General features: G+C 33.6%; 1 protein-coding gene across 1 annotated transcript in view; it reads left to right on the top strand.

The window, feature by feature from the left end:
- SPAG17 (sperm associated antigen 17) overlaps positions 1-23,115 on the top strand; it is a 158,949-nt gene that overhangs the window by 65,519 nt on the left and 70,315 nt on the right. The window contains exons 12-15 of the mRNA XM_075849108.1: positions 17,033-17,254; positions 17,344-17,387; positions 19,018-19,134; positions 19,582-19,736. Coding sequence (XP_075705223.1) covers positions 17,033-17,254; positions 17,344-17,387; positions 19,018-19,134; positions 19,582-19,736 — 538 coding nt within the window. The remainder of the gene's footprint in view (positions 1-17,032; positions 17,255-17,343; positions 17,388-19,017; positions 19,135-19,581; positions 19,737-23,115) is intronic.

Here is a 23,115-nt window from a genome sequence, read left to right as displayed (position 1 = left end):
CTGATCATGTGCTGATATATAACACAGGTAATTATTACACTGATCATGTGCTGATATATAACACTGGTAATTATTACACTGATCATGTACTGATATATAACACTGGTAATTATTACACTGATCATGTGCTGATATATAACACAGGTAATTATTACACTGATCATGTACTGATATATAACACAGGTAATTATTACACTGATCATGTACTGATATATAACACTGGTAATTATTACACTGATCATGTGCTGATATATAACACAGGTAATTATTACACTGATCATGTACTGATATATAACACTGGTAATTATTACACTGATCATGTGCTGATATATAACACTGGTAATTATTACACTGATCATGTACTGATATATAACACTGGTAATTATTACACTGATCATGTGCTGATATATAACACAGGTAATTATTACACTGATCATGTACTGATATATAACACTGGTAATGATTACACTGATCATGTGCTGATATATAACACTGGTAATTATTACACTGATCATGTGCTGATATATAACACAGGTAATTATTACACTGATCATGTACTGATATATAACACAGGTAATTATTACACTGATCATGTGCTGATATATAACACTGGTAATTATTACACTGATCATGTACTGATATATAACACAGGTAATTATTACACTGATCATGTACTGATATATAACACAGGTAATTATTACACTGATCATGTACTGATATATAACAGGTAATTATTACACTGATCATGTACTGATATATAACACTGGTAATTATTACACTGATCATGTACTGATATATAACAGGTAATTATTACACTGATCATGTACTGATATATAACACTGGTAATTATTACACTGATCATGTGCTGATATATAACACAGGTAATTATTACACTGATCATGTGCTGATATATAACACTGGTAATTATTACACTGATCATGTGCTGATATATAACACAGGTAATTATTACACTGATCATGTGCTGATATATAACAGGTAATTATTACACTGATCATGTGCTGATATATAACACTGGTAATTATTACACTGATCATGTGCTGATATATAACACAGGTAATTATTACACTGATCATGTGCTGATATATAACACTGGTAATTATTACACTGATCATGTGCTGATATATAACACTGGTAATTATTACACTGATCATGTGCTGATATATAACACAGGTAATTATTACACTGATCATGTGCTGATATATAACACTGGTAATTATTACACTGATCATGTGCTGATATATAACACTGGTAATTATTACACTGATCATGTGCTGATATATAACACAGGTAATTATTACACTGATCATGTGCTGATATATAACACAGGTAATTATTACACTGATCATGTGCTGATATATAACACTGGTAATTATTACACTGATCATGTACTGATATATAACACTGGTAATTATTACACTGATCATGTACTGATATATAACACTGGTAATTATTACACTGATCATGTGCTGATATATAACACTGGTAATTATTACACTGATCATGTGCTGATATATAACACTGGTAATTATTACACTGATCATGTGCTGATATATAACACAGGTAATTATTACACTGATCATGTACTGATATATAACACTGGTAATTATTACACTGATCATGTGCTGATATATAACACTGGTAATTATTACACTGATCATGTGCTGATATATAACACAGGTAATTATTACACTGATCATGTACTGATATATAACACTGGTAATTATTACACTGATCATGTACTGATATATAACACAGGTAATTATTACACTGATCATGTGCTGATATATAACACAGGTAATTATTACACTGATCATGTGCTGATATATAACACAGGTAATTATTACACTGATCATGTGCTGATATATAACACAGGTAATTATTACACTGATCATGTACTGATATATAACACTGGTAATTATTACACTGATCATGTACTGATATATAACACAGGTAATTATTACACTGATCATGTACTGATATATAACACCGGTAATTATTACACTGATCATGTGCTGATATATAACACTGGTAATTATTACACTGATCATGTGCTGATATATAACACAGGTAATTATTACACTGATCATGTACTGATATATAACACAGGTAATTATTACACTGATCATGTACTGATATATAACACAGGTAATTATTACACTGATCATGTACTGATATATAACACAGGTAATTATTACACTGATCATGTACTGATATATAACACTGGTAATTATTACACTGATCATGTACTGATATATAACACAGGTAATTATTACACTGATCATGTGCTGATATATAACACTGGTAATTATTACACTGATCATGTGCTGATATATAACACTGGTAATTATTACACTGATCATGTGCTGATATATAACACAGGTAATTATTACACTGATCATGTACTGATATATAACACAGGTAATTATTACACTGATCGTGTACTGATATATAACACTGGTAATTATTACACTGATCATGTGCTGATATATAACACAGGTAATTATTACACTGATCATGTACTGATATATAACACAGGTAATTATTACACTGATCATGTGCTGATATATAACACAGGTAATTATTACACTGATCATGTACTGATATATAACACTGGTAATTATTACACTGATCATGTGCTGATATATAACACTGGTAATTATTACACTGATCATGTACTGATATATAACACTGGTAATTATTACACTGATCATGTGCTGATATATAACACTGGTAATTATTACACTGATCATGTACTGATATATAACACAGGTAATTATTACACTGATCATGTACTGATATATAACACAGGTAATTATTACACTGATCATGTGCTGATATATAACACAGGTAATTATTACACTGATCATGTGCTGATATATAACACAGGTAATTATTACACTGATCATGTACTGATATATAACACAGGTAATTATTACACTGATCATGTGCTGATATATAACACTGGTAATTATTACACTGATCATGTGCTGATATATAACACTGGTAATTATTACACTGATCATGTACTGATATATAACAGGTAATTATTACACTGATCATGTGCTGATATATAACACAAGTAATTATTACACTGATCATGTACTGATATATAACACTGGTAATTATTACACTGATCATGTGCTGATATATAACACAGGTAATTATTACACTGATCATGTACTGATATATAACACTGGTAATTATTACACTGATCATGTGCTGATATATAACACTGGTAATTATTACACTGATCATGTGCTGATATATAACACAGGTAATTATTACACTGATCATGTGCTGATATATAACACTGGTAATTATTACACTGATCATGTGCTGATATATAACACTGGTAATTATTACACTGATCATGTGCTGATATATAACACAGGTAATTATTACACTGATCATGTGCTGATATATAACACTGGTAATTATTACACTGATCATGTGCTGATATATAACACCGGTAATTATTACACTGATCATGTGCTGATATATAACACAGGTAATTATTACACTGATCATGTACTGATATATAACACAGGTAATTATTACACTGATCGTGTACTGATATATAACACAGGTAATTATTACACTGATCATGTGCTGATATATAACACAGGTAATTATTACACTGATCATGTACTGATATATAACACTGGTAATTATTACACTGATCATGTGCTGATATATAACACAGGTAATTATTACACTGATCATGTACTGATATATAACACTGGTAATTATTACACTGATCATGTGCTGATATATAACACTGGTAATTATTACACTGATCATGTACTGATATATAACACTGGTAATGATTACACTGATCATGTACTGATATATAACACTGGTAATTATTACACTGATCATGTACTGATATATAACACAGGTAATTATTACACTGATCATGTACTGATATATAACACTGGTAATTATTACACTGATCATGTGCTGATATATAACACAGGTAATTATTACACTGATCATGTGCTGATATATAACACTGGTAATTATTACACTGATCATGTGCTGATATATAACACAGGTAATTATTACACTGATCATGTACTGATATATAACACAGGTAATTATTACACTGATCATGTACTCATATATAACACAGGTAATTATTACACTGATCATGTGCTGATATATAACACTGGTAATTATTACACTGATCATGTACTGATATATAACACAGGTAATTATTACACTGATCATGTACTGATATATAACACTGGTAATTATTACACTGATCATGTGCTGATATATAACACAGGTAATTATTACACTGATCATGTGCTGATATATAACACAGGTAATTATTACACTGATCATGTGCTGATATATAACACAGGTAATTATTACACTGATCATGTGCTGATATATAACACAGGTAATTATTACACTGATCATGTGCTGATATATAACACAGGTAATTATTACACTGATCATGTGCTGATATATAACACTGGTAATTATTACACTGATCATGTGCTGATATATAACACAGGTAATTATTACACTGATCATGTACTGATATATAACACTGGTAATTATTACACTGATCATGTGCTGATATATAACTGGTAATTATTACACTGATCATGTGCTGATATATAACACTGGTAATTATTACACTGATCATGTGCTGATATATAACACAGGTAATTATTACACTGATCATGTACTGATATATAACACAGGTAATTATTACACTGATCATGTACTGATATATAACACTGGTAATTATTACACTGATCATGTGCTGATATATAACACTGGTAATTATTACACTGATCATGTGCTGATATATAACACAGGTAATTATTACACTGATCATGTACTGATATATAACACAGGTAATTATTACACTGATCGTGTACTGATATATAACACTGGTAATTATTACACTGATCATGTGCTGATATATAACAGAGGTAATTATTACACTGATCATGTACTGATATATAACACTGGTAATTATTACACTGATCATGTACTGATATATAACACAGGTAATTATTACACTGATCATGTACTGATATATAACACTGGTAATTATTACACTGATCGTGTACTGATATATAACACTGGTAATTATTACACTGATCGTGTGCTGATATATAACACAGGTAATTATTACACTGATCATGTACTGATATATAACACAGGTAATTATTACACTGATCATGTACTGATATATAACACAGGTAATTATTACACTGATCGTGTGCTGATATATAACAGGTAATTATTACACTGATCATGTACTGATATATAACACAGGTAATTATTACACTGATCATGTGCTGATATATAACACAGGTAATTATTACACTGATCATGTACTGATATATAACACTGGTAATTATTACACTGATCATGTGCTGATATATAACTGGTAATTATTACACTGATCATGTGCTGATATATAACACTGGTAATTATTACACTGATCATGTGCTGATATATAACACTGGTAATTATTACACTGATCATGTACTGATATATAACACAGGTAATTATTACACTGATCATGTGCTGATATATAACACCGGTAATTATTACACTGATCATGTACTGATATATAACAGGTAATTATTACACTGATCATGTACTGATATATAACACAGGTAATTATTACACTGATCATGTGCTGATATATAACACAGGTAATTATTACACTGATCATGTACTGATATATAACACAGGTAATTATTACACTGATCATGTACTGATATATAACACAGGTAATTATTACACTGATCATGTGCTGATATATAACACAGGTAATTATTACACTGATCATGTGCTGATATATAACACTGGTAATTATTACACTGATCATGTGCTGATATATAACACTGGTAATTATTACACTGATCATGTACTGATATATAACACTGGTAATTATTACACTGATCATGTACTGATATATAACACAGGTAATTATTACACTGATCATGTACTGATATATAACACTGGTAATTATTACACTGATCATGTGCTGATATATAACAGGTAATTATTACACTGATCATGTACTGATATATAACACAGGTAATTATTACACTGATCATGTACTGATATATAACACTGGTAATTATTACACTGATCATGTACTGATATATAACACTGGTAATTATTACACTGATCATGTACTGATATATAACACAGGTAATTATTACACTGATCGTGTGCTGATATATAACACTGGTAATTATTACACTGATCATGTGCTGATATATAACACCGGTAATTATTACACTGATCATGTGCTGATATATAACACAGGTAATTATTACACTGATCATGTGCTGATATATAACACCGGTAATTATTACACTGATCATGTGCTGATATATAACACCGGTAATTATTACACTGATCATGTGCTGATGTATAACACAGGTAATTATTACACTGATCATGTACTGATATATAACACTGGTAATTATTACACTGATCATGTGCTGATATATAACACAGGTAATTATTACACTGATCATGTGCTGATATATAACACTGGTAATTATTACACTGATCATGTGCTGATATATAACACTGGTAATTATTACACTGATCATGTGCTGATATATAACACAGGTAATTATTACACTGATCATGTGCTGATATATAACACTGGTAATTATTACACTGATCATGTACTGATATATAACACAGGTAATTATTACACTGATCATGTGCTGATATATAACAGGTAATTATTACACTGATCATGTGCTGATATATAACACTGGTAATTATTACACTGATCATGTACTGATATATAACACTGGTAATTATTACACTGATCATGTGCTGATATATAACACAGGTAATTATTACACTGATCATGTACTGATATATAACACTGGTAATTATTACACTGATCATGTACTGATATATAACAGGTAATTATTACACTGATCATGTGCTGATATATAACACTGGTAATTATTACACTGATCATGTACTGATATATAACACTGGTAATTATTACACTGATCGTGTGCTGATATATAACACAGGTAATTATTACACTGATCATGTACTGATATATAACACTGGTAATTATTACACTGATCATGTGCTGATATATAACACTGGTAATTATTACACTGATCATGTACTGATATATAACACTGGTAATTATTACACTGATCACGTGCTGATATATAACACTGGTAATTATTACACTGATCATGTACTGATATATAACACTGGTAATTATTACACTGATCATGTGCTGATATATAACACTGGTAATTATTACACTGATCATGTGCTGATATATAACACTGGTAATTATTACACTGATCATGTACTGATATATAACACTGGTAATTATTACACTGATCATGTGCTGATATATAACACTGGTAATTATTACACTGATCATGTACTGATATATAACACAGGTAATTATTACACTGATCATGTACTGATATATAACACTGGTAATTATTACACTGATCATGTGCTGATATATAACACAGGTAATTATTACACTGATCATGTACTGATATATAACACTGGTAATTATTACACTGATCATGTACTGATATATAACACAGGTAATTATTACACTGATCATGTGCTGATATATAACACAGGTAATTATTACACTGATCATGTACTGATATATAACACTGGTAATTATTACACTGATCATGTGCTGATATATAACACTGGTAATTATTACACTGATCATGTACTGATATATAACACAGGTAATTATTACACTGATCATGTACTGATATATAACACAGGTAATTATTACACTGATCATGTACTGATATATAACACTGGTAATTATTACACTGATCAGGTGCTGATATATAACACTGGTAATTATTACACTGATCATGTACTGATATATAACACTGGTAATTATTACACTGATCATGTACTGATATATAACACTGGTAATTATTACACTGATCATGTGCTGATATATAACACCGGTAATTATTACACTGATCGTGTGCTGATATATAACACAGGTAATTATTACACTGATCATGTACTGATATATAACACTGGTAATTATTACACTGATCATGTGCTGATATATAACACAGGTAATTATTACACTGATCATGTACTGATATATAACACAGGTAATTATTACACTGATCATGTGCTGATATATAACACAGGTAATTATTACACTGATCATGTACTGATATATAACACAGGTAATTATTACACTGATCATGTACTGATATATAACACCGGTAATTATTACACTGATCATGTGCTGATATATAACACAGGTGATTATTACACTGATCATGTACTGATATATAACACAGGTAATTATTACACTGATCATGTACTGATATATAACAGGTAATTATTACACTGATCATGTACTGATATATAACACTGGTAATTATTACACTGATCATGTGCTGATATATAACACAGGTAATTATTACACTGATCATGTGCTGATATATAACACAGGTAATTATTACACTGATCATGTGCTGATATATAACACAGGTAATTATTACACTGATCATGTGCTGATATATAACACTGGTAATTATTACACTGATCATGTGCTGATATATAACACAGGTAATTATTACACTGATCATGTACTGATATATAACAGGTAATTATTACACTGATCATGTGCTGATATATAACACAGGTAATTATTACACTGATCATGTGCTGATATATAACACAGGTAATTATTACCACTTTACAAAGCATTAGTGAGGCCTCATCTAGAATATGCAGTTCAGTTCTGGGCTCCAGTTCATAGAAAGGATGAAAAAATACAAAGAAGAGCAACGAAGCTAATAAGGGGCATGGAGAATTTAAGTTATGAGGAAAGATTGAAAGAATTAAACCTATTTAGCCTTGAAAAAAGAAGACTAAGGGGGGACATGATTAACTTATATAAATATATTAATGGCACATACAAAAAATATGGTGAAATCCTGTTCCTTGTAAAACCCCCTCAAAAAACAAGGGGGCACTCCCTCCGTCTGGAGAAAAAAAGGTTCAAGCTGCAGAGGCGACCAGGCTTCTTTACAGTGAGAACTGTGAATTTATGGAATAGCCTACCGCAGGAGCCGTCACAGCAGGGACAGGAGACACCGCAGGAGCTGGTCACAGCAGGGACAGGAGACACCGCAGGAGCCGTCACAGCAGGGACAGTAGATGGCTTTAAAAAAGGGTTAGATAATTTCCTAGAACAAAAAAATATTAGCTCCTATGTGTAGAAATTTTTCCTTCCCTTTTCCCTTCCCTTGGTTGAACTTGATGGACATGTGTCTTTTTTCAGCCGTACTAACTATGTAACTATGTAACTATGTAACTATGATCATGTGCTGATATATAACACTGGTAATTATTACACTGATCATGTGCTGATATATAACACAGGTAATTATTACACTGATCATGTACTGATATATAACACAGGTAATTATTACACTGATCATGTGCTGATATATAACACTGGTAATTATTACACTGATCATTTGCTGATATATAACACAGGTAATTATTACACTGATCATGTACTGATATATAACACAGGTAATTATTACACTGATCATGTGCTGATATATAACACAGGTAATTATTACACTGATCATGTGCTGATATATAACACAGGTAATTATTACACTGATCATGTGCTGATATATAACACTGGTAATTATTACACTGATCATGTGCTGATATATAACAGGTAATTATTACACTGATCATGTACTGATATATAACACTGGTAATTATTACACTGATCATGTACTGATATATAACACTGGTAATTATTACACTGATCATGTGCTGATATATAACACAGGTAATTATTACACTGATCATGTACTGATATATAACACTGGTAATTATTACACTGATCATGTGCTGATATATAACACAGGTAATTATTACACTGATCATGTGCTGATATATAACACTGGTAATTATTACACTGATCATGTACTGATATATAACACAGGTAATTATTACACTGATCATGTACTGATATATAACACTGGTAATTATTACACTGATCATGTACTGATATATAACACTGGTAATTATTACACTGATCATGTGCTGATATATAACACAGGTAATTATTACACTGATCATGTACTGATATATAACACTGGTAATTATTACACTGATCATGTGCTGATATATAACACAGGTAATTATTACACTGATCATGTGCTGATATATAACACAGGTAATTATTACACTGATCATGTGCTGATATATAACACAGGTAATTATTACACTGATCATGTGCTGATATATAACACAGGTAATTATTACACTGATCATGTGCTGATATATAACACAGGTAATTATTACACTGATCATGTGCTGATATATAACACAGGTAATTATTACACTGATCATGTGCTGATATATAACACAGGTAATTATTACACTGATCATGTGCTGATATATAACACAGGTAATTATTACACTGATCATGTACTGATATATAACACTGGTAATTATTACACTGATCATGTGCTGATATATAACACTGGTAATTATTACACTGATCATGTACTGATATATAACACAGGTAATTATTACACTGATCATGTACTGATATATAACACAGGTAATTATTACACTGATCATGTACTGATATATAACACTGGTAATTATTACACTGATCATGTACTGATATATAACACAGGTAATTATTACACTGATCATGTGCTGATATATAACACAGGTAATTATTACACTGATCATGTGCTGATATATAACACTGGTAATTATTACACTGATCATGTGCTGATATATAACACTGGTAATTATTACACTGATCATTTGCTGATATATAACACAGGTAATTATTACACTGATCATGTACTGATATATAACACAGGTAATTATTACACCGATCATGTGCTGATATATAACACAGGTAATTATTACACTGATCATGTGCTGATATATAACACAGGTAATTATTACACTGATCATGTGCTGATATATAACACTGGTAATTATTACACTGATCATGTACTGATATATAACACAGGTAATTATTACACTGATCATGTGCTGATATATAACACTGGTAATTATTACACTGATCATGTGCTGATATATAACACTGGTAATTATTACACTGATCATGTGCTGATATATAACACTGGTAATTATTACACTGATCATGTGCTGATATATAACACAGGTAATTATTACACTGATCATGTGCTGATATATAACACAGGTAATTATTACACTGATCATGTACTGATATATAACACAGGTAATTATTACACTGATCATGTGCTGATATATAACACTGGTAATTATTACACTGATCATGTGCTGATATATAACACTGGTAATTATTACACTGATCATGTGCTGATATATAACACTGGTAATTATTACACTGATCATGTGCTGATATATAACACTGGTAATTATTACACTGATCATGTACTGATATATAACACAGGTAATTATTACACTGATCATGTACTGATATATAACACTGGTAATTATTACACTGATCATGTGCTGATATATAACACTGGTAATTATTACACTGATCATGTGCTGATATATAACACTGGTAATTATTACACTGATCATGTACTGATATATAACACTGGTAATTATTACACTGATCATGTGCTGATATATAACACTGGTAATTATTACACTGATCATGTGCTGATATATAACACTGGTAATTATTACACTGATCATGTGCTGATATATAACACTGGTAATTATTACACTGATCATGTACTGATATATAACACAGGTAATTATTACACTGATCATGTGCTGATATATAACAGGTAATTATTACACTGATCATGTACTGATATATAACACAGGTAATTATTACACTGATCATGTGCTGATATATAACACAGGTAATTATTACACTGATCATGTGCTGATATATAACACTGGTAATTATTACACTGATCATGTACTGATATATAACACAGGTAATTATTACACTGATCATGTGCTGATATATAACACAGGTAATTATTACACTGATCATGTACTGATATATAACACTGGTAATTATTACACTGATCATGTACTGATATATAACACAGGTAATTATTACACTGATCATGTACTGATATATAACACTGGTAATTATTACACTGATCATGTACTGATATATAACACAGGTAATTATTACACTGATCATGTACTGATATATAACACTGGTAATTATTACACTGATCATGTGCTGATATATAACACTGGTAATTATTACACTGATCATGTGCTGATATATAACACAGGTAATTATTACACTGATCATGTGCTGATATATAACACCGGTAATTATTACACTGATCATGTGCTGATATATAACACTGGTAATTATTACACTGATCATGTGCTGATATATAACACTGGTAATTATTACACTGATCATGTACTGATATATAACACAGGTAATTATTACACTGATCATGTGCTGATATATAACACAGGTAATTATTACACTGATCATGTGCTGATATATAACACAGGTAATTATTACACTGATCATGTGCTGATATATAACACTGGTAATTATTACACTGATCATGTACTGATATATAACAGAGGTAATTATTACACTGATCATGTGCTGATATATAACACTGGTAATTATTACACTGATCATGTGCTGATATATAACACTGGTAATTATTACACTGATCATGTACTGATATATAACAGGTAATTATTACACTGATCATGTACTGATATATAACACAGGTAATTATTACACTGATCATGTACTGATATATAACACTGGTAATTATTACACTGATCATGTGCTGATATATAACACTGGTAATTATTACACTGATCATGTGCTGATATATAACACTGGTAATTATTACACTGATCATGTACTGATATATAACACAGGTAATTATTACACTGATCATGTGCTGATATATAACACTGGTAATTATTACACTGATCATGTGCTGATATATAACACTGGTAATTATTACACTGATCATGTGCTGATATATAACACAGGTAATTATTACACTGATCATGTGCTGATATATAACACTGGTAATTATTACACTGATCATGTGCTGATATATAACACTGGTAATTATTACACTGATCATGTACTGATATATAACACAGGTAATTATTACACTGATCATGTGCTGATATATAACACTGGTAATTATTACACTGATCATGTGCTGATATATAACACAGGTAATTATTACACTGATCATGTGCTGATATATAACACAGGTAATTATTACACTGATCATGTGCTGATATATAACACTGGTAATTATTACACTGATCATGTACTGATATATAACACTGGTAATTATTACACTGATCATGTGCTGATATATAACACTGGTAATTATTACACTGATCATGTACTGATATATAACACAGGTAATTATTACACTGATCATGTGCTGATATATAACACTGGTAATTATTACACTGATCATGTACTGATATATAACACTGGTAATTATTACACTGATCATGTGCTGATATATAACACTGGTAATTATTACACTGATCATGTGCTGATATATAACACAGGTAATTATTACACTGATCATGTACTGATATATAACACAGGTAATTATTACACTGATCATGTGCTGATATATAACACAGGTAATTATTACATTGATCATGTGCTGATATATAACACAGGTAATTATTACACTGATCATGTACTGATATATAACACAGGTAATTATTACACTGATCATGTGCTGATATATAACACAGGTAATTATTACATTGATCATGTGCTGATATATAACACAGGTAATTATTACACTGATCATGTGCTGATATATAACACAGGTAATTATTACACTGATCATGTGCTGATATATAACACTGGTAATTATTACACTGATCATGTGCTGATATATAACACTGGTAATTATTACACTGATCATGTGCTGATATATAACAGGTAATTATTACACTGATCATGTACTGATATATAACACCGGTAATTATTACACTGATCATGTGCTGATATATAACACAGGTAATTATTACACTGATCATGTACTGATATATAACACAGGTAATTATTACACTGATCATGTGCTGATATATAACACTGGTAATTATTACACTGATCATGTGCTGATATATAACACAGGTAATTATTACACTGATCATGTGCTGATATATAACACTGGTAATTATTACACTGATCATGTACTGATATATAACACTGGTAATTATTACACTGATCATGTACTGATATATAACACTGGTAATTATTACACTGATCATGTGCTGATATATAACACTGGTAATTATTACACTGATCATGTACTGATATATAACACAGGTAATTATTACACTGATCATGTGCTGATATATATCACTGGTAATTATTACACTGATCATGTGCTGATATATAACACTGGTAATTATTACACTGATCATGTGCTGATATATAACAGGTAATTATTACACTGATCATGTGCTGATATATAACACTGGTAATTATTACACTGATCATGTACTGATATATAACACAGGTAATTATTACACTGATCATGTGCTGATATATAACACAGGTAATTATTACACTGATCATGTGCTGATATATAACACTGGTAATTATTACACTGATCATGTACTGATATATAACAGGTAATTATTACACTGATCATGTGCTGATATATAACACTGGTAATTATTACACTGATCATGTACTGATATATAACACTGGTAATTATTACACTGATCATGTGCTGATATATAACACTGGTAATTATTACACTGATCATGTACTGATATATAACACAGGTAATTATTACACTGATCATGTGCTGATATATAACACTGGTAATTATTACACTGATCATGTGCTGATATATAACACTGGTAATTATTACACTGATCATGTGCTGATATATAACACAGGTAATTATTACACTGATCATGTGCTGATATATAACACTGGTAATTATTACACTGATCATGTGCTGATATATAACACTGGTAATTATTACACTGATCATGTGCTGATATATAACACTGGTAATTATTACACTGATCATGTACTGATATATAACACAGGTAATTATTACACTGATCATGTGCTGATATATAACACTGGTAATTATTACACTGATCATGTGCTGATATATAACACAGGTAATTATTACACTGATCATGTACTGATATATAACACAGGTAATTATTACACTGATCATGTACTGATATATAACACAGGTAATTATTACACTGATCATGTACTGATATATAACACAGGTAATTATTACACTGATCATGTACTGATATATAACACAGGTAATTATTACACTGATCATGTGCTGATATATAACACTGGTAATTATTACACTGATCATGTGCTGATATATAACACAGGTAATTATTACACTGATCATGTGCTGATATATAACACAGGTAATTATTACACTGATCATGTGCTGATATATAACACAGGTAATTATTACACTGATCATGTGCTGATATATAACACAGGTAATTATTACACTGATCATGTGCTGATATATAACACTGGTAATTATTACACTGATCATGTACTGATATATAACACAGGTAATTATTACACTGATCATGTGCTGATATATAACACAGGTAATTATTACACTGATCATGTACTGATATATAACACTGGTAATTATTACACTGATCATGTGCTGATATATAACACTGGTAATTATTACACTGATCATGTGCTGATATATAACACTGGTAATTATTACACTGATCATGTGCTGATATATAACACAGGTAATTATTACACTGATCATGTACTGATATATAACACAGGTAATTATTACACTGATCATGTACTGATATATAACAGGTAATTATTACACTGATCATGTACTGATATATAACACAGGTAATTATTACACTGATCATGTGCTGATATATAACACAGGTAATTATTACACTGATCATGTGCTGATATATCGCGGGTTTATTTTACACTGATCATGTGCTGATATATAACACTGGTAATTATTACACTGATCATGTGCTGATATATCGCGGGTTTATTTTACACTGATCATGTGCTGATATATAACACAGGTAATTATTACACTGATCATGTGCTGATATATAACACAGGTAATTATTACACTGATCATGTACTGATATATAACACAGGTAATTATTACACTGATCATGTGCTGATATATAACACTGGTAATTATTACACTGATCATGTGCTGATATATAACACAGGTAATTATTACACTGATCATGTGCTGATATATAACACAGGTAATTATTACACTGATCATGTACTGATATATAACACTGGTAATTATTACACTGATCATGTACTGATATATAACACTGGTAATTATTACACTGATCATGTACTGATATATAACACAGGTAATTATTACACTGATCATGTGCTGATATATAACACAGGTAATTATTACACTGATCATGTGCTGATATATAACACTGGTAATTATTACACTGATCATGTGCTGATATATAACACTGGTAATTATTACACTGATCATGTACTGATATATAACACTGGTAATTATTACACTGATCATGTACTGATATATAACACTGGTAATTATTACACTGATCATGTGCTGATATATAACAGGTAATTATTACACTGATCATGTACTGATATATAACACTGGTAATTATTACACTGATCATGTGCTGATATATAACACCGGTAATTATTACACTGATCATGTGCTGATATATAACACTGGTAATTATTACACTGATCATGTACTGATATATAACACTGGTAATTATTACACTGATCATGTGCTGATATATAACACTGGTAATTATTACACTGATCATGTGCTGATATATAACACTGGTAATTATTACACTGATCATGTGCTGATATATAACACTGGTAATTATTACACTGATCATGTGCTGATATATCGCGGGTTTATTTTACACTGATTAGTCACAGATTTTTTTTTGTCTTTTACAGATTTCCGGTCGTGGGAAGAAATCTCCAGGGCTTTTAAGCTTCTCACATTTGAAAGTCTGACACTCAGCGGGTTTGATGAGTTTGGGGATTTGGAGGGTGCGGGGACGATGTTGGATGGAGATGGACGCATTCCCTGGGACAATCCTGCCGCCTTCGCACGAAAAATGATCCAGATTTCCAGTGTGAGGAAGATGTATGAGACGAGGGAGCTGGACTCTTCCGGTACTTTAACCCATCAATGTCGCCATTCTCTTAACGCTGCGGTTTCCGTAATCTGATTTGTGACCGCAGTTCTTATTTCTCACCTGCAGGGGGAGCCGGAGTCCGCAGCCTGGATGAGAGTGCGGTAAGGCAGGTAGGACCTCTTCTCCGTTATGGGTGAAATCACCTGACAACAAATTTATGGAGTAAATCGGGGTCTATATCACTGGAAAAAAGGTGTTCAGGACTCCAGGAAAGCTGGGTGATATATCCTGTTGGAGCTATGACCGTGATGTTGGTCATTACATATTGTTAACCTCCGGCTGGGCAGTCACCCAGCTTTCCGAGAGTCCAGAATAGCAGTTTCCCGTGATATGTAATGTATCATCCCTTGTATCACTGTACAACGTGTCAGATTCCGGAGTACAGGCGCTATATTGCCGGTCACCCATCTTTACTACAGCCCTGATAGGGTGGGCAATCTATCACTCTCCTACAGGGCACTCACCCAGCTTTCCTAGACTTCTGAATGACATTTTTGCCATGATATGTAATGACTCATCCCCTGTTCGTGTATCAATGTATAAATTATTGTAGTTACACGGTCTTTGTTTCCTTCAAAACTTGCCATTCAGGATCTAAAAAGCTGAGTGCTCATTTTTTTTTAATTTTAGAGGGAAGTTCTTTTCAATAAGCGGGGAGGTCTGACAGATCTCTGGGAACTGGTGTTACAAAGCTGTCAGCCATATTGTCTCCCCTCCCCCATCCCTATAAATATGGCTGTCTGGACGGCGCTCTGCAGCGGCTGCTCACAATTACCAGCAGGACACACAATCCCATAACCTAACAATACAAATATTTGGAGGACGGCGAGCCTAAAGGAAATCAAAGGGAAGAGGCCGTTTGGCAGCCGCCTGGTGCAGCGAGAGCGTCTGGTTACCATCTAGTTTTGGCCGGGGAGGGAGAGATCGCTGTCCGCGCTGATCTAGTGATGGATGGAGCCAGCAGCGGGAACCAAAAACCGCCACTTCCCCTTCTCTGCTTAATGGGCAACAAGAAAACAACAAAGAGATGAAAATAGTTACAAGATTGTAACAGAACTGGTCCGAAACACCACCCCTCCCCCACTGTACGTCACTATTTACAGTATAACCGGCCGCCGGAACATTATGCCGGATATTTACTAAGAAAAAGGCGGAAAAATAATAAGACACGGTCCTTGATAGTTTCGCAAAGTGTGAAGAGAAAGGAGTATGGCTAAAAGGAGGCAAAAAACGCGCCAAATATTGGTGTAAATGTTACGGCAGCCGTGAGGTGACGTAAGAAATGGAAATGCGTGAAGCCTGTCCAATGAGTCGCGCCAAATATATTGTGAAATGTGAACCATTTTGATAAATGTAATAAGATTTGCACCAACGGCCTGTAAATTCATAGAGGGGTGTCCCATATTTATAAACTCCATCAATTAGCCGTAGCGGAGAGTGGCTACAAAGAGAGAGCGTCACCCACTCTGGAGGACCCGGCACTTTCATTCATTACAGTGAGCACCATGTAATGCTTCACTTCACCTGTGGGAGTGCTGCAGGGAAAATGAACACTTGCTGCCAGGTTTTCCTACAGACTATATTGCTGGGGACAACCTGTGATCGCCTTATTTTTGGCGGTTCCTTTCACTTAATAGGGATTATAATAAGCTGAGAACCCCATTAAGAAGTAAATATTTACTTGACTTATTTTTACTAAATATAAATGACCGCACCCCCTGATAATTGTGTCTCCTGCAGGATGTTGGGGGGAAGGTGACGCCCCGAGATGACCTTGGAGACATTCAGAAAACACAGAGGAGATCCCTGAGTGACTGGTGTTATTCTGAGCACTATGAGCCGACCGTTCTCATACAGGTAGAGCACCGGACAGCAGCACTGGGGGGCACCAGAACACGGGGCTCCCCAACACATTGTACAACACACAGCAGGAGACATTGTCCAGCCCATAGCATAGCAGCGGTGTAGCTGGAAGAGTCAGGACCCCAAAATCTTAGTCCACCCGGCCTTCTCCTTCTGCTTGCACAGTGATGTCATCCTGCTAGATAGTTGTGAAGCTCCAGACAGATGAATATATGAGATCATGTATATTCTATGTAGCTTGTCACCGTTACATACAGCGGCCAGTGACGTCATTGATGGTTCGTTGAAAGGCTTAAGTCAGGATTTAGCTTTGTTCTTTGGGACATTCAAGCTTACACAAGCTTCAGTACTAGTGAGATCTCCCGCTGACCGGTCATGATCCCTTCAGGTGGATGTACCTGAGACGTGATAACTGCGGGTGTCCTCCTTGCATTCCTCTAGGTCTTACATGAAGCTCTTGAGTCGTACAGATGTATGGATTCCTATTATCACACCCAGGACAATTCTTTGCTCATCATAATGCACAATCCAATGGATGCTTTTCGCCAAAGCCAAGAGTCCTGGGACATGGCTCTTCATTCCAATGTTAACTTCAGGTCTGTAGGAAATCTGTTTTAACCCCAGGAATGTAGTCCCTAACTTCTTGAAGGTCCTCTGTTGGTCCGCAGAATTGTTTAAACATACCAACTTCCCGACCGTGTCCATGGTATCACCTACTGATGACTGTGTTCTTCATGTTGTGTATCCTCAACTGTGTTCTTCATTCATTTACCCATAACTGTGTCCTTCATACATCTACCCATAACTGTGTCCTTCATACATCTACCCATAACTGTGTCCTTCATACATCTACCCATAACTGTGTCCTTCATACATTTACACATAACTGTGTCCTTCATACATCAACCCATAACTGTGTCCATCATACATCTACCCATAACTGTGTCCTTCATACATCTACCCATAACGGTGTCCTTCATACATCTACCCATAACTGTGTCCTTCATACATCTACACATAACTGTGTCCTTCATACATCTACCCATAACTGTGTCCTTCATACATCTACCCATAACGGTGTCCTTCATACATCTACCCATAACTGTGTCCTTCATACATCTACCCAAAACTGTGTCCTTCATACATCTACTCATAACTGTGTCCTTCATACAGCTACCCATAACTGTGTCCTTCATATATCCACTCGGAATTGTGTCCTTCATACATCTACCCATAACTGTGTCCTTCATACATCTACCCAAAACTGTGTCCTTCATACATCTACACATAACTGTGTCCTTCATACATCTACCCATAACTGTGTCCTTCATACATCTACACATAACTGTGTCCTTCATACATCTACCCATAACTGTGTCCTTCATACATCTACCCATAACGGTGTCCTTCATACATCTACACATAACTGTGTCCTTCATACATCTACCCATAACTGTGTCCTTCATACATCTACCCATAACGGTGTCCTTCATACATCTACCCATAACTCTGTCCTTCATACATCTACCCAAAACTGTGTCCTTCATACATCTACACATAACTGTGTCCTTCATACATCTACCCATAACTGTGTCCTTCATACATCTACACATAACTGTGTCCTTCATACATCTACCCATAACTGTGTCCTTCATACATCTACCCATAACGGTGTCCTTCATACATCTACACATAACTGTGTCCTTCATACATCTACCCATAACTGTGTCCTTCATACATCTACCCATAACGGTGTCCTTCATACATCTACCCATAACTGTGTCCTTCATACATCTACCCAAAACTGTGTCCTTCATACATCTACTCATAACTGTGTCCTTCATATATCCACTCGGAATTGTGTCCTTCATACATCTACCCATAACTGTGTCCTTCATACATCTACCCAAAACTGTGTCCTTCATACATCTACCCAAAACTGTGTCCTTCATACATCTTCTCATAACTGTGTCCTTCATACATCTACCCAAAACTGTGTCCTTCATACATCTACCCAAAACTGTGTCCTTCATACATCTTCTCATAACTGTGTCCTTCATACATCTACCCATAACTGTGTCCTTCATACATCTACACATAACTGTGTCCTTCATACATCTACCCATAACTGTGTCCTTCATACATCTACCCATAACTGGGTCCTTCATACATCTACCCATAACTGTGTCCTTCATACATCTTCTCATTACTGTGTCCTTCATACATCTACCCAAAACTGTGTCCTTCATACATCTACCCAAAACTGTGTCCTTCATACATCTTCTCATAACTGTGTCCTTCATACATCTACCCATAACTGTGTCCTTCATACATCTACACATAACTGTGTCCTTCATACATCTACCCATAACTGTGTCCTTCATACATCTACCCATAACTGGGTCCTTCATACATCTACCCATAACTGTGTCCTTCATACATCTACCCATAACTGTGTCCTTCATACATCTACCCATAACTGTGTCCTTCATACATCTACCCAAAACTGTGTCCTTCATACATCTTCTCATAACTGTGTCCTTCATACATCTACCCATAACTGTGTCCTTCATACATCTACACATAACTGTGTCCTTCATACATCTACACATAACTGTGTCCTTCATACATCTACCCATAACTGGGTCCTTCATACATCTACCCATAACTGTGTCCTTCATACATCTACCCATAACAGTGTCCTTCATACATCTACCCATAACAGTGTCCTTCATACATCTACCCATAACTGTGTCCTTCACATATCCACTCGGAATTGTGTCCTTCATATCATCCACCTGTAACTAATTTATGACCTTCATATATCCACTTGTAACTATGTCCTTTATATATCCTCCTATAACTGTTTCCTTCATGTATTCACCCATAACTGTGTCCCTTATACCATTCACCTGTAACTATGTATTCTTATATCCACCCGTAATTATGTCCTACATACCATCAACCGGTAACTTTATCCTTTATATATCCACCTGTATCTGTGTCTTTCATACCAACTGCTGGTAAACATGCCCTTGTGCCACCTACACATGACTGCCTATCCATAACTGTGTCCTTTATATCTGTCCATAACCGTGTCCTTTATATCTGTCCATAACCGTGTCCTTTATATCTATCCATGACTGTGTCCTTTATATCTATCCATAACAGTGTCCTTTATATCTATCTATAACCGTGTCCTTTATATCTATCCATAACCGTGTCCTTTATATCTATCCATAACCGTGTCCTTTATATCTGTCCATAACCGTGGCCTTTATATCTATCCATAACCGTGTCCTTTATATCTATCCATAACCGTGTCCTTTATATCAATCCATAACCGTGTCCTTTTATATCTATCCATAACCGTGTCCTTTATATCTATCCATGACCGTGTCCTTTATATCTATCCATAACCGTGTCCTTTATATCTGTCCATAACCGTGTCCTTTATATCTGTCCATAACCGTGTCCTTTATATCTATCCATAACCGTGTCCTTTATATCTATCCATAACGTGTCCTTTATATCTATCCATAACCGTGTCCTTTATATCTATCCATAACCGTGTCCTTTATATCTATCCATAACGTGTCCTTTATATCTATCCATAACCGTGGCCTTTATATCTATCCATAACCGTGTCCTTTATATCTGTCCATAACCGTGTCCTTTATATCTATCCATAACCGTGTCTTTTATATCTATCCATAACCGTGTCCTTTATACCTGTCCATAACCGTGTCCTTTATATCTATCCATAACCGTGGCCTTTATATCTATCCATAATCGTGGCCTTTATATCTATCCATAACCGTGGCCTTTATATCTATCCATAACCGTGGCCTTTATATCTATCCATAACCGTGTCCTTTATACCTATCCATAACCGTGTCCTTTATACCTATCCATAACCGTGGCCTTTATATCTATCCATAACCGTGGCCTTTATATCTATCCATAACCGTGTCC

The sequence above is a fragment of the Rhinoderma darwinii genome, unplaced genomic scaffold, assembly GCF_050947455.1.
Source record: "Rhinoderma darwinii isolate aRhiDar2 unplaced genomic scaffold, aRhiDar2.hap1 Scaffold_684, whole genome shotgun sequence".
Lineage (NCBI taxonomy): Eukaryota > Metazoa > Chordata > Amphibia > Anura > Rhinodermatidae > Rhinoderma > Rhinoderma darwinii.
The sequence above is the reverse complement of the archived record's forward strand: the minus strand, read 5'-3'. Positions and strand labels throughout refer to the sequence as shown.